The 15,558-nt window shown below is 51.7% G+C and overlaps 1 protein-coding gene across 1 annotated transcript in view; it reads left to right on the forward strand.

The window, feature by feature from the left end:
* The window catches only part of GAS6 (growth arrest specific 6), a 25,941-nt gene that overhangs the window by 4,809 nt on the left and 5,574 nt on the right, over positions 1-15,558 (forward strand). The window contains exons 3-4 of the mRNA XM_023217735.1: positions 11,649-11,673; positions 13,120-13,182. Coding sequence (XP_023073503.1) covers positions 11,649-11,673; positions 13,120-13,182 — 88 coding nt within the window. The remainder of the gene's footprint in view (positions 1-11,648; positions 11,674-13,119; positions 13,183-15,558) is intronic.

Below are 15,558 nucleotides of genomic sequence, written 5' to 3' on the forward strand. Positions count from 1 at the left end.
TAACAGACATGTACACATACATGCACACATTCACATAGACATACGTATACACAGTCACACACAGACATGCACACACACAGGCACATACTAACAGACATGTACACATACATGCACACATTCATGTAGACATGTACACACAGTCACACACAGACATGCACACATACAGGCACACACATGCTAACATACATGCACACATACATGCACACATTCATGTAGACATACGTACACACAGTCACAGACATGCACACACACAGGCACACACATACTAACAGACATACACATACATGCACACATTCACATAGACATACATATACACCGTACACACAGTCACGCACTGACAGACATGTACACACATGCATAATGACATGCACACACATGTACACACAGTTACATACACACAGGCACACATGGATGCCCAGCCACATGCATGCAGACACACACAGACACATGTGCACCCTCTCACACACTTTTCTCTTTCCACAACTTCGGGGTCAGAAGACCACTGACAGATGCATCAGGATCACTAAAAACTGAGACAAGGTCCCAGAGCTCTGTGGCCCCAGCTTTCTTGGACCCCCAAGGTCTCTCCACTCCCAGAGCCCCCTGCCCGAGGGGCCAGAGCCCTGTGGCTAAGGCCTTTCCTCCTGGGCTCATCCTGAGGCCTGCAGGCTGGTAGGGGGACCAGGGCCTGGCCTCCTCTGAGGGCCGTCTTCTATGCTGGTTCTGCAGCCCTTTCCTGTGCCTGCACCTGTGCAGGTGCTTGTTTCTATCCGGGCGTCTGCAGGCACTTGGTGCCAGGCTCCCCCAGGGCTTTCTCAGAGGCAGCCGAGTGCCAGGCCCTGCACACGACACCCTCACCCGAGCCAGAGAGCTTCACATCTGTGGAAAACTCTAATTAAAGACGTTTTGAGAAATGCTGAACGTCTCCCTTTGTTATTTAGGAACAAAACACTCTTTTAGGAAGCAAGTGCTTATGGCTTCTTTCTTGAGACTCTGAGTAAAGGGGCATTAAGCTTGCTAGCTGGGGCATGCCGAGCGCTTCCCAGGTTATGGTTTTACCCCAGAGCATTGACAGGCATCCAGGTTTCCTCATGCTTCATTTTCCCCTGTTTTCTAAGGTTAAAATTGAGAGCTGTTTCTCCAGTGCAAAGCTTATTGTTGAAGGGTTTCGTATTTGATGTTGGAAATGCTCTGGACTCTTCCGTGGTTTTTATTTTTATTTTGTATTTATTTATTTATTTTTTTGAGACGGAGTCTCGCTCTGTTGCCTAGGCTGGAGTGCAGTGGCGCCATCTCCACTCACTGCAAGCTCCGCCTCCCAGGTTCAAGCCATTCTCCTGTCTCAGCCTCCGGTATAGCTGGGACTTCAAGCGCCGGCCACCGCACCCGGCTAATTTTCGTATTTTTTTAGTAGAGAGGGGGTTTCACCGTGTTAGCCAGGATGGTCTCGATCTCCTGACCTTGTGATCCGCCCGTCTCGGCCTCCCAAAGTGTTGGGATTACAGGCGTGAGCCACCGCGCCCGGCCTCCGTGGTTTTTATATTCCAGTGATTTCATTGCAATTCTGGTGTGTAAATTTTCACCCTGACCAAGTGAAAGGTTCATTTTAAAAGTTTTAAAATAAATTTTAAAGGGGAGCTGGAAGTGGAATAAATTAAGAACAGTATCCGTTTTGCATTTCACTCTGACAGAGGCACTGTCTGCTCTGACGGGTGTTGATTAAAAGTATAATATTCAAATGAAATAGTAAAATATATTGAGCCTCATTAATGTTGTACTAGTTTTCTTGGGCTCTGTTTTCAAATTTTAGGTAAAATTTTTATCTTTCCAGTGTTAGTACCTATGATAAGAAAATACATTTTCTCCACATCTGTCCACAAACCTGCTAGACCCAGTTTTGTGACGACCTCCCCTTGGAACTTGGGGCTCCATGGAAAATACACAGCTTGACCCAGCCAGCACTCAGAGAGCCTGGGCCGGTCTCTGCAGTGGCCGGATTCTCAGCATACAAAGGCCCAACGTTTGGCCAGGCTGGGACCGGCTCCCATCCAGGACTGACTGTCCACAGTACAGTAAAGCCACTCTCTGAGTCAACATTGATTCTTCTCAGAATTGCTAAGTTGACCATCCCTGCAGAAGCAGAGAGGGCTGCAGTTTGGCATTCCTGCCCACTCCAAATGAGGGCAGCCCGGACGTGGGAGCTCTCAGGGAGGCGCAGTGGGCTTTGGGTGTGCTTGGACCCTTCTCACCGCACCTGGAAGATACTGTTCACTTCCTTTTTACACTTGTGGGAAATGCATGACAGTGTTGACAGGCAGGCTGGCTTTCCGTTTATTTCAACCCGGACAACTGAATAGCAGCAGATGACGAAACTGTCCTGTGAAGAGTACGGTCACTCCCGTTCTCAGATCCGTCGCTTAGCTCGTCTATTAGTCTGAAAGATGAATTGTACATGGGTCTTCCCGGGAGTGCTGTTCTCGGGGTCTCCATGTGTGAAGTTGTTACGTCCTCACAACAACGTGTAGCAGCTGTCACTGAGCCATTTTACAGATGTGGAAACTGAGGCCCTGAGAGGCTGAGAAGCCTATGGAGGGCTACAGCATGTCCTGGGCCTTTGAGCCCCACACTCTGTCATTAACTCCTGTGCTCACCGGGACTGGGGGAGAGCAGGACGCGGCAGCACCCGTGACGCCGCTGTGTGCTCCTCTGTGTGCAGGTGACTGAGTGTACTGGCACCCACGTGAGGGCTCCGTGGTGCTGGTGTGGGTGCATAAAGCACAGGGCGGCTGCGGGGAGCTGGGTGAGTGTCAGCGGCTCGGAGTGTGAGTCTCATGAACACGGCCTGCAGGTGCGTCATGCTGGGCTACAGAGCCCATGGCTCCACCATAAATGGTGGTTTTGTGTTCGAACTTGAGTGTTGCTGCTCAATGAGGCCAGAGGAAGGCACCAACCTGCAGACCTGGCCGGTCCCTCACAACGTGGAAGGTAACCAGTCCACTAGAGACGTGTGTCCTGGCCACTGGAGGAGTCCAAGTGACCTTTAAGTCTAACCCATCCTCAGAGCACCCCAGGTGGCTTTGGGGCCTGGGCCCGGTCATCTGGCTGAAGACCAGCTCAACTTGGATGAAGCTGGAGGAGAAGCCTGTCCCTCAGGCAGCTGCCAGGGCGTCTGTGATTTGTGCTTGTGTGCGTGCTTGGCGACTGTTAGTGGTGGTCGCAGTCAGGGCATCCGGTCGCCTTCACTGTCCTTGCACCAGCTGGGCAGAGCTCAGGCCAGGAGCCCAGTGGGAGAGGCCGGGGCGTGACTCCCAGTGCAGAAGTGGCAGTGGCCCGCCGGCGTCCAGGGCACAGCTGTCCCTGCCAGGACCCTGTGGGTTGGATCTTTGGGCTGAGTCAGGCTTGACGGTGCAGCCGCCCTTTCGAGGGAACTGAGCTGTCCAGCGTCCCATGGAGCAGCTGCCGTTGGATCCGGAGAGGCCATGAATAAACCTCCCCTTTGTAAGCCGGGAACAAACACGAACTTTGCAATCGTATTTGTCCTGGGATCATAGAACGTGGTGGCTGGCAAGACCCAGGCATCCTCCCCTCCTGTGCTTCTGAGAACAGAGGCCGGTAGTTTATTGAAGGACTGGTCCCAGTTCGTTTTTGTGGGGAAGACTCAGAGGGAAGCCCAGGCCCTAGACTCCAAGGTTAGCACATTTTCTTGGAGTGATCGACACCTCTTAAGGCGAACTTGGGTCCAAAATACGTGTGTGCGACCTGAAGCGTGGGTACCGTGTGCAGGAGACGCCCTCACCGGAGGTGGGGACGAAGCCCACACGGTTCTAACTGCAGAATCACTGGCCCTGTGCTCACGACTGTTTTATATGATCAGAAAGTACACCATCTTGTTTTTCCCAAAGCATTTGCAGTGAGACATCCCACTTCCTCCCCACGGCAGCTGTTGTGGGCACGAGACTGCTCCCAGGACAGCGATGCCCCTGGGGTCGGAGTGGGCACGGAGGAGCTCTCCTCCTGCCTCTTCCCCGCCCTCTGCTCCCCCGCAGACTGGCCTCTCTTCAGTCAGCGCCTTCCCAGGCTCCCTTCTCCCCACCACGTGCAGACAGTGGCTGTGCCGGGCCTCTCTCCTCGTGTGTTTCTTGTGGCCAGCGTCCCTCCCGTCCGACAGCTGTGTGGCTTCCTGACTGGCTTCTCTCGGGCCCCCAAGGATGCTGCCAAATGGCCAGAGACAGTCACTGCTCTGCACTTAAGAGCAGGCAGCCCTTGGTGGGGCTTGCCCTGAAAGGCAGCAGGCCTTCCTTGCTGAGACCTCGTGCTGGCCAAGGGCCTGTGAGGGCTGCGCTCTGTTCCTTCACTGCGTTCACGCTCACGTGCTGAATGTTGTGCGCCATGGGGCACCCTGCTGGGGGCTGTCGGGAGTGTGCTGTGTGTCTGGGGCAGAGACGGGCAGAGTCAGTCTCAGCATTACTGCCGTGCAGCTGCTGGAAGCCGCTGGAGCTCCTCTGTCTCGTCTGCCACGAAGCCTGTGAGATACAGTGATGTGTGTCTTGGGGCTTCTGTGAGAAGAGCTTAGTTACCCACCGGTTCAGGCACCACGTCCGCGCTGTGGGGAAGGAGGGGTGCTCACAGCTGTGCAGTCAGCTACAGAGGCTGTTCCCAGCATCCACAGCTGACCTGGCAGTCACACCCAGGGTGAGCTTCCAGGAAGAGGGCTCCCAGAAAGGGAGGGTGCACCTGGGCGTGAGCTTCGAGGAGGGCAGAGGCACCTGCCACTGCTGACCCTGGGTGTGGATGGGCGTGCCGGGTGTACTGACTGTGCTTTCCTGGGGCCCGTCTCCCTCCAGGTCAGCCTGGGGTCCTCCGGGCTGGGGGCCGTGGGTGCTGCCTCCTGTGGGCAGTGGGTCAGCACTTCCGCTCTGCTCAGGGCAACAGGCCACTGCGGGTGTGAAGACTTAGGAAACAAATTCGGAAGGAAGGAAAGGATTTTACACTTCCCAAGCGAGAAGAACATGAATAGAGCCGGGCTGCCAGGCCAAGGGTCTGTAAAGCGGCGGCTCTTCAGAGGCTCTGCAAATGCGGAGAAAGGAAGGCTCCCCAAGGGCAGTTCCTGTGGGTGTTACTCTGAGTTTTCTCACAGAAGTCGAGTTCTTGGAAGACAACATTATGGTGAAAGGGTTAGTGAATTCTTGTGACCGTTTCCCGTGGAAAATATCAGAGAAAGTTATGGTGTTGATAAGCAGTCCCTGCGCTCAGCAGTCTCAGCCCACTTGTCAAGTAAGATAAAGGTGTTTGGAAACAAAATTTATGGATGTTATTTGCTAAAGAGAGGAATGCATTCTTAGCACACTCTGAAAAATAACCACTATTTGCTGTGTGAATGCAGATGACGCTCACACGAAAAGATTTATGCAGGACTGACACTGGGTGTTTGCAGAGGGTTCTGCACGTTCACTGACCTCTGATCCTCGCTGCAGCTCTGTGGGGACCCTGGCCCAAGGAAGAGTGAGCGTCAGGTCGGGCTGTGCCCTGAATCCCCGGCCGCCCCTCCCCACCAGGCAGAGACCTTGCTGGGCCCCAAGGATTTAAAGTGTATTCAGAGATGAAGGCATTTAGGAAGTGTTCTGGAACGTTCCAAACTGATTTTACCTGCGTGAGGTGCTTCCAGTTCAGTGCACTTTGCGTCCAAAAGTGTTTTCTGTCTCGTTAACGCGCTGCGTTGGGTGCCATCACTGTATGTAGGTTTTGACCAGTTTTAGAAAGTGAATGGGTCCTCCCAGGGTCTACTTTGATCGAGAGACCACTGGAAACCCTCACCAAGCTGCAGGCGGGTAGGCAGGGGCCCCAGGGCAGGCCCAGGGGCGGAAGCCCCCGGCCCCTTGGAGGGTCTGTTCACATGCTGGGTCCTGCCTGGTTCCTGCGGCGGTGTGGGGAGGTCACCCCACCTTGTTCGGAACCACAGCTCTGGGTAAGGAAGCCTGTCCCCAGGTCAAAGGTCATTTGGGGGTTGGGATCTCAGAACCACAGTGCCCTGCTGGTAGGGTTGCCGCACGGGCGGCCAGGTACAGCCTGGTCCCCGAGGTCCACCCATCCTGGGGACCCCATGTGCAGCTCCCTGCCATGCTTGACTTTTGCCCTATGGGTGGCTTTGAGGCGGGGAGACCTGGGTCTGGTGGTCGGCTGGGCAGGGGCGGTGGTGGGCTTGCGTCTTTGTGACACTGCACCAATTCCCATGGGTTCTGCCAGCACCCACTGCTCTGCTGAGCAGATCAAAGGCAGCAGAGGCGATGCCAGGGTCTGGAGGCGGCATCCACTCCTCAGACGCTTTCTGTAGTTTTATAGCAAATTTGGGGCCTCATGTTAGACCCCGGCCAGACCAAGCTCGTGTCCTGGGGCTCAGCTCCCTCCAAGCTGCTTCAGGTTGTTTCCTCCGTACTTACGAAACCGAAAGGCAACAGGCGCCGTCAGGGGGGCGTCAGAGGAGGCACCGGCTCCACTGTTTACACCGAGATGTTCTACAGATGGGGCTCCCAGCCTCGACGGCCCCGGAACCCCCTAGCACAGGGACATCCAGTCTTTTAGCTTCCGTGGGCCACATTGGAAGAAGAAGAATTGTCTTGGGCCACACATAGAATTAACACTAACAGCTGATGAGCTAAAAAGAAGGTCTGTGCCTAAATCTCATGTTTTAAGAAAGTTTATGAATTTATGTTGGGCCGCATTCACGGCTATCCTGGGCCGCTCGCAGTTGCCCCAGAGCCTCGGGAACGCGGGCCAAACACCTGCCCTGCTTCATCCGGGGACAGGGCCGTGTGCTAACCAGGAGGCTGCTGCCCTCTGAGTTGTCCCTGCCAGGAACAACAAAGTGCACAAACCTCCGAGAGACCTAATGGCTGCGTCCTCCGTGCAGTGGGTACCACATTTGCCACCTGGAAGTGCGGGTCTGGCAGATGTCAGGTAATAACAAGGATGTAAATTTTAAAATCACGTGGGGTTTGTAAACTTGAGGAATTATAGCACAAACACTTCCCTATTATTAAAGTAAACAGACTGGGAGCATTGATTTCCACTTTTTTTCCAAGTACTTATCTATGATTTAAGTGAAACTAGCATTCAGTGCTTTGTTGGAGTGAAAACTGCAGGACCTTGCACCTGCCCACTCATTCATTCATTCACCCACCCACCCATTCATTCACCCACCCACCCATTCATTCACCCATCCACCCACTCGTTCGTTCATTCAGCCATCCACCCACTTGTTCATTCATTCACCCATCCACCCACTCGTTCATTCATTCACCCATTCACCCACTCATTCATTCATTCACCCATTCGCCCACTCATTCATTCATTCACTCATTCACCCACTCACCCACTCATTCACCCACTCGTTCACCCACTCATTCACCCACCCATTCACCCACCCACTCACCCACCCACTCACCCACCCACCCACCCATTCACCCACCCACCCATTCACCCACCCACCCATCCACCTACTCACCCATCCACCCACTCATTCACTCATCCACCCACTCATTCACTCATCCACCCACTCATCCACTCATCCACCCACTCATCCACTCATCCACTCATCCACCCACTCATCCACTCATCCACCCAATCATCCACCCACTCATTCACTCATCCACCCACTCATTCATTCATTCACTCATCCACCTACTCATTCATTCACCCACTCATTCATTCACCCACCCACCCACTCATTCATTCACCCACCCACCCACCCACCCATTCATTCACTCACCCATCCACCCACTCATTCACTCATTCACCCATCCACCCACTCATTCACTCACTCACCCATTCACTCACTCATCCACCCATCCACCCACTCATTCACTCACTCATCTATCCACCCACTCATTCACTCACCCATCCACCCACTCATTCATTCACTCATCTATCTACCCATCCACCCACTCATTCATTCATTCACCCATGCACCCACTCATTCATTCATTCACCTGTCCATCCATCCATTCATTCTCCCATCCATCCACTCATTCATTCACTCATCTCTCCACTCATCTACCCATCCACTCCTTCCTTCATTTAGTCATCCATCTTCATCCATCCAATCACCCATCCACCCACCCATTCATTCAGCTATGCATCCACTCGCTCATCCATCCATCCATCCATCCACCCATTTATTCAACTATCCGGCCACTCGCTCATCCATCCATCCACTCCTTCCTTCATTTATTCATCCATCTCCATCCATCCAGTCACCCATCCACCCACTCATTCATTCACTCATCTATCCACACACACCTCCACCCGTTCACTCATCCATTCACCCACCCACTCATTCACCCACCTATTCTTTCATTCATTTATTCATCTACCCACTCTCTCATCCACCCACTCATTCATTCATTCATCTATCCATCCACTCACCCACCCACTCATCCATTCATCTACCCACTCACTCTTTCATTCATTCATCCATTCACTCACTCAACCACCCACTCACTCATTCATTCACCCACCCACTCATCCATCTATTCACTCATTATTTTATTCATTCATCCATCCATCCATCCACTCACCCATCTATCTACTCATTTATTTACCCACTCAATCATCCATCACCTCATTTATTTATCCATCCATCTCCATTCATTTACTCAGCCATCCACTCATTCAGTCTTTCATCCACGCACTCATCCATCCACTCATTCATTCATCAATCTCTATCCACTCACTCATCCATTCATTCATTCCTATCCACTCATTCATCCACTGATTCATTCATTCATCCACTCACTCATCCATCCACTCACTCATCCATCGATGCATCTGTCTGCTCACTTATCCATCCTACTCACTAATCTATCCACCCATTCCCTCATCCATCCATTCAGTCATGCATCCATTCATTCATCTATCTGTGCATTTGTCAATACATGCATCTATCCATGCATCTATCCATCCATCTGTTCACTCATTGATCCAGTCACTCATCCATCCATCCACCCACTCATTCATGCATCTCTCCGCCCATCCACTCATTTATTCACCCATCCATTCTTTCATGCACTCGTCCACTGTTCATCTGTCATCCATCCATGTGTTTGATGATGGCTCCTGAGGCCTCTGGGGGACAGTCAGTACCAGGCTCGATGCTGGGCAGGTAGATGTTGTCTTTTTCCTCTTGAAGCTTCAGCTGACAGTGCAGTGGTTTGCTCGCTTATTTTTATCTGTAGCTATTCGAATAAAACAGAATCAGAACCCTAGGGAGAGGATTTCCAGGGGCCAAATGGTGCTATTTCCAGCCTGGGAATCCCAGCTTCTTTCCACTGTTGCTCTCACCTAACTCCAGCACACCAACCCATTACCACAGGTCTTGCTCTTCCTAGGTCGAAAAGAAAGAGAGTCAGTGTGTATGTAAGGAGCTCCTGGTTCTAAATCTCGGCCTCCTGAGTGGCGGCCTCTGCTCCATGGAGACTCCTGGGGGAGCTGCTCTGGAGAGTCGGCGAATGCAGGGCTTCAGGCCAAGGTTTATGCACCTGAACGACTTGTTGTGCAGACAGGAGCGGGAGGGTTTTGAGAATAAAGTGCTCTGTGTTTGGTTCTGCAGGTCAGGGAGCTTATCCGGGTGCCTTTACTCACAGCCATTTCTGGGTCTTACATCTTTGGCCAGAATGTCCTAAGGATGACGTGAAGTGTCCCTTTCTCTTGGGAGTGTGTAGCGTTTTAAGGTTTATTTGTCGAAGCTTTACTCTTGCTCAGGATTGAACCAGGATTGAACTGGATCACAGGTGGAACTGGTACATGCTTTCTGCCTCCATTACCACCTCAAATAATCAAGCATGCAAATTGGAATACACTGCCCAGGGTTATAACCCTGTGGTTTCAGAAACCCCATTCCCATAGGTATGGCTGACTGAGAGGAGATTGGCATAATTTTTCCATGAATAATGCCTTTTTGCAACAATAAAACTTGGTATTAATACGGATTACACATTAAGTAGTATGACTAGTCTTGATTTTGAAATATAGGACACACTTGCTGTCAAGCTGTGGAAATGCAAACATTTGTGTATGGTTAGGCCGTTTGCTCACTGGCTCTTAGCTGTTTTCAATCCCTGGCTTCCTAAACCTGAAAGGACACCTTTTGCATCCCTCCTAAGTCTTTTATCTCAGAGCCAGAGCCTCCCGCTTTGAGACAAAGCCCCATCACTTCCCTTCTCCTTCCAAACCGAGGAAGCTGTCGCTGCGCCGTGCTGCCCCAGGCCTCCACCAGGGCTCACTCGTGTTGCTGGTCACCCCTTTTCTTGGAGTTTGCCATGACTAAAATTGGAAGTGAGAGAAATGAGGGCAGGCATGAGGGTGTGTGTGCCAGGTCTGCGGCCCTCCTGACCTCCAGGGCGGCCGCCCTCCAACAGACACAGGAGCTGAACACCAGCTCACCCTGACCCTTCCTTTCTCTTAAGGGAGTAAGATTTTAAGAGCATCCCATCTCTCCTGGAACGCAACTTTGTGAAAACACATCCAAGTGGGCCTCAGGAAGGTGTTGGTGGGGCTGGGGTGGGGCCCTCCAGGCTCTTCCCACAAAAGGTGTGGCGAGGCCAGCAAGTGTGGGAAAGAGGTGGGAAGGAGGCAGAAAAGCGGTGCAGAGCCAGCACATGAAGCCAGAGGCACGTTGCAGATGGCGCTGGGTACTGCCTCTGCCCGCCACTCTGCAAAATGCTACCAGTGCCTGCTGATCCTGAACCTCGTGCCCCCAGGCGAATCCCACGCCATCCTGAAGCCAGGTTTCCTCATTCCTGATAATGGGATTAAAAAGACCTTCCTGGATATTGTTTGTGAGGGTTTCATAAAATAGTGTAAAATGCTGACTCATACGCAGCATGGAGAGGCCGCTGGGACTATTCTGCCATGACTGTGGTCTCTTGGTTTAGAGCATTTAGGGCCAAACTGCTGGCATGGTTGACCCTAAGCTGGAGATTGGAGGCTGCTTTAACCAGGCTGTGGCCCTAGAATCTGTGGGCCATGGCGGAAGGATCCTGAAGAAGTTTCCGGCTGGCCTCTGCTGGCCAAGTGACGGGCAGGTGGTTCCAGGACTCGGCAGCTCACTTGTGTCGAACGTGGACCTCGTCAGCGTGCTTTCGTGGATAAGAAGATCCTTCGTTGCAGCCTCCATGCTTCATCCAATACCAATTTTGTTTCACCAATGCAATAAGTGCAAATCAATGCCCGTGTGCCAAAAGAAAGGTCTTTGGGGTTTTGAGAGACCTTTGTGTCAACAGGGAACTAAGGTCTTTGGGTTCTAGAGACCCTGATATCAACAGGGAACTAAGATTGGGGTTTTATTTGGAGGCGTTCTTGTTCTCCTGGACAGGCCTTTCCGCTGGACACACCGGGTGGTGCTTCCCACGCAGCTGGAAATGGCCCTGCCTTTGCTTGTTGGTCTCACCGCAGTTGTGCTGATGGCTTCATAAGCGGCCGTCTGCAGAAGCCAAGTCGGCAGCACGGCAGCTTCCCCGGTCACTTCCCCTCGGTTCCCTGGGTGGGGCGGCCGCCCTGGAGCAGCCTCTGATTAACTGGCGGATGCTTATGTTGCTTAGAGACCTTTGTAGCTTGGCAGTCAATGCTTGCCTTTTCTCTTTCTTTTTCCACAGGACTATTTTTACCCAAGATACTTAGGTAAGTCTCAATTACTTCTCTACTCTGGTTGTCGTAGAGGCATAGTTGGGGGGTACGTGTTTCATGCTGGAGGCATCTCCTCACCACATAACTCTTGGAAGGAAGATTCTTAATCACATGGTGCACGTGGAACTGTCCGGAACATGCAGGTCAGAAACACAAGATTCTCTGTTTATTTTATACCCCGCTTTATTCCGTGTTAGTGGAACCTCAGGCGAATGCCGTTACCTGCAAACCCCTTCTCTGAGTTGGCGCCAGGCTCAGCTCCTTGTCAGGACATGTAATGGATTTTGTCTTCCAGTCTTCTGATCTCAGCACTAAACACTTCTGAAGTCACTGACGACCCCAAGGGGGTCCATGTTCATGTGGGCTGTACGGACTGATATTTACCGTATTCTTAATTAAAACGGAGAACACTGAATAGTGTTTCTGTTTAATTTGAAGAACAGGAATGCACAGACGTTATCTCAGCCATCACAGCAGCTGGGGCATGCGGGGCGGCCTCCGGAGACCCCCAGTGTACCCTTGAGAAGGGAGGACAGCAAGAAAGGGAAGCCCGGAGACCCCGGGTCAGCCTGTTTAACTGACCCCGTCTCAGAGCTCCTCGAGTGCATTTCACTTAGAAGGAGAGAAATGTATTCCAGGGTCTTCCTTTTTAATGTTGCAAAGTGCATTTTAGTAAATGTCCTCCTAAAGGGTCCTTCCCTGGGTCCATATTTGAAACAAGCACAGTGGGTCTGGAACTGGCCCGGAACGTCCAGGCACCAGCCTGGGTGTGCTGGGACTGAGTTCTGAAGCAGGGGATGGCCGGCTGTCCACGGCACACCCGCAGGAGGCCTTCCGCTGTCCGTCCATCCTTTTTGCACCTGCATAAGCAACAGTAACCCACTGAAGGGCCAGGTCGAGGCCCCGCACCGTTCCGCACAGTCTCCGTCTCGGGCCATCCCTGGATGTGCACATACCAGGCCTCGCCTCCCCCGGCCGCCTTAGCAGGATGTCCACTGGCAAGCTGTGTCCAGCCAGCCAGAGAGCACGGAGGGGCTTTCTCCAAGCAGAGTGGCTTTCCAGTTAAGGACAGCGTTTCCCAACAGGGGTCAACTTGAAAATGAAGTTTAGCTTTCAGAGTACTGTCAGGAAACTTAGTGAACATTCCCGGTGATTCTCCCATATGGCGGGAGGAACCCCCTCGAAACTGCGGGCGGTGCTTTAAGCACTTGACAAGTGTGGGTGCCCAGCTCCGCTGAGTTGCTGGAGGCGGTTCCCTGTTTGTCGGGGTTGGGGCTAAAATGTTTTGTATGAACACAAGCTAAGCGGCATTGTTTCTGGAGGGTGATAGCACCCCAGGTAAGGAGAGTAACTGCCTCTCCAGAGATTCTCAGAAGCAGAGGCTCTGCCGTCCGTCCTGTCTCGTAAGGATGACTGACATCATTCCCTTTCTTCCTGCAGACTGCATCAACAAGTATGGGTCTCCGTACACCAAAAACCCAGGCTTCGCCACCTGCGTGCAAAGTAAGTCAGCCTCCTTTTCTGGGAGCATTGTGGGTTTGGATGACTTTAGGCTTGGCTGTGGCTTGTGGAGGGCCCTGAGTAGTTCTGGGTTTTTTTTGTTTTTTTTAGGTTTGGTTATCAGATTCCTTTCTTTTTTTTTTGGTTTTCTTTTCTTTTTTTTTTTTTTTTTAAACTTTTCTTTATACTTTAAGTTCTAGGGTACATGTGCACAACGTGCAGGTTTGTTATATATGTATACATGTGCCATGTTGGTGTGCTGCACCCATTAACTCGTCATTTGCATTAGGTATATCTCCTAATGGTACCCTTCCCCCCTGCCCCACCCCACGACACGCTCCGGTGTGTGATGTTCCCCTTCCTGTGTCCAAGTTCTGTCTTTTAAGGAGCTGTGGTCTTTTCCTGAGGCCTGCTCCCTTTTCACCAAACTTTCTTTTTTAAACAAGTAAATTTTGACGTTTTAGCAGTAGGCAATAAATGCACATGGAACAAAATGTAAACACTTCACAGGGTGTGATACGGAAGCCCGTGCCCGCCTCTGAGTCATCCAGTCAGACAGCACTGTAGTTACAGTTCCGAGAATCTTGTGCTTAGACATGTAAACACACGTGAGCGGCCTTCCACTCTTCACATGCACGGCAGCTTAGCACACGCGGTCTGTCCCGTGCCTCTGCGACTCTCTCTGTGCAGGAGACCCTCTCTTTGCGTCTGTCTCACCTTCACGCTGGCATTTCCAGCTGGTGCCATCACACGGGCTTAGCCCATGCGTGTTGGCTGACGTCCAGTTTATTTTCAATTTCCATCGTTATAAACAAAACTGGCGAGACATCCTCGTGCACCTGTCACCTCCCACACGTCTGAGTGCGTCTGCGGGATGTGTTCCCAAGGATGGAATTGCAGAGGCAGTCCTCATGTTTCCTTTGGATACAGGCCTCAGCCGCCGCCCCTGCAGGGGGGAATGAACTGCTTTTTTAAACTTTTGATCTCTTCCAATGTAACAGGTGAGAAATGACATCAGTCATTTCAGGTTTTTGTTTTGTTTTGTTTTTTAACTAATGAGTAAAGCTGCACTTCCTAGGTTTAAAAACTGTGTATTTCAGCCGGGCGCGGTGGCTCAAGCCTGTAATCCCAGCACTTTGGGAGGCCGAGACGGGCAGATCACGAGGTCAGGAGATTGAGACCATCCTGGCTAACACGGTGAAACCCCGTCTTTACTAAAAAAAAATACAAAAAAACTAGCCGGGCAAGGTGGCAGGCGCCTGTAGTCCCAGCTACTCGGGAGGCTGAGGCAGGAGAATGGCGTAAACCCAGGAGGTGGAGCTTGCAGTGAGCTGAGATCCGGCCACTGTACTCCAGCCCGGGCGACAGAGCGAGACTCTGTCTCAAAAAAAAAAAAAAAAAAAAAAAAAAACCAAAAAAAAAAAACTGTGTATTTCTTTTCCTGTAAACTGTTGTTTATATTTTTTGCCCATTTTTCTCAATTTGTAGGCATTTGCAAATTAGCCATTGTTAGTAAAGCTATCAAACATTTTTTCAGCTTGCCACAAGTCTTTTTGTTATTTTAAAATTCATAGAATAAGAGTGATTATTTTGGGTGTCCTGTATGAATTTTAACGTACCTGTGGCACAACCCACACAGCTCCCCTCGCACTGGGTCTGTGGTCCCCTGGGGTCACCTGTGTCTGGTTTTAGATGAAAGGCACCTTGGTGAGTCCCTGCGGGTGCTGAGAACGGAGGCGTGGCAGTACAGAGTCATCCTGGGAGAGGCAGGAGTCTCTTCCCAGGCGTGGCTTTGCAACCAGATCCCAGCCGGCAGAAAGAGTCAGAGGTGGCTCAGTCCCACTCCCCAAGCCCCATGCGCTGTCTGTGGGCATCTCTAGGCCTCCCAGACTTGGATCACAGACCCCAGCCCAGGAGCCACAGACAGAGGAAAAAGCTCAGTGTAAACATGGGAATTGGGGGGGTGGCCCTGCCATGTGGCCCAGCCCGCCCTGACCTGCAGCCACACACAGTAGCCCGGTGCCACGTAGGGCCCAAAGTCTGCATATGAGGCAGAGGCTCCTGTGCACTCAGAGGAGACAAGCAGATCCTGCCACACATGGTTTATCTTAGTGATTGCTAAACCAATCTCTTCTTTTAAATTCTATTTTCACACTTGTTATATTCTCTTAGTTCCTGGGCTTTAGACTTCTCCCCAAGATGACAAAACAGTTATCTGCTGTTAGATGTTTTCATCTGTGATCCACCTGTAATTTCTTTTGACATGATAGACGAGGTGGGGATGTAGACTGCAGGCATAGTTCCTGCCCCAGCACCACACGTTTGAAGTCTGTCTCGTCCCCGCCGCCTCGCCTGCCTCCATCCTCTCGTCCCCGCCGC

This window comes from Piliocolobus tephrosceles, chromosome X, assembly GCF_002776525.5.
Source record: "Piliocolobus tephrosceles isolate RC106 chromosome X, ASM277652v3, whole genome shotgun sequence".
Taxonomy (NCBI): domain Eukaryota; kingdom Metazoa; phylum Chordata; class Mammalia; order Primates; family Cercopithecidae; genus Piliocolobus; species Piliocolobus tephrosceles.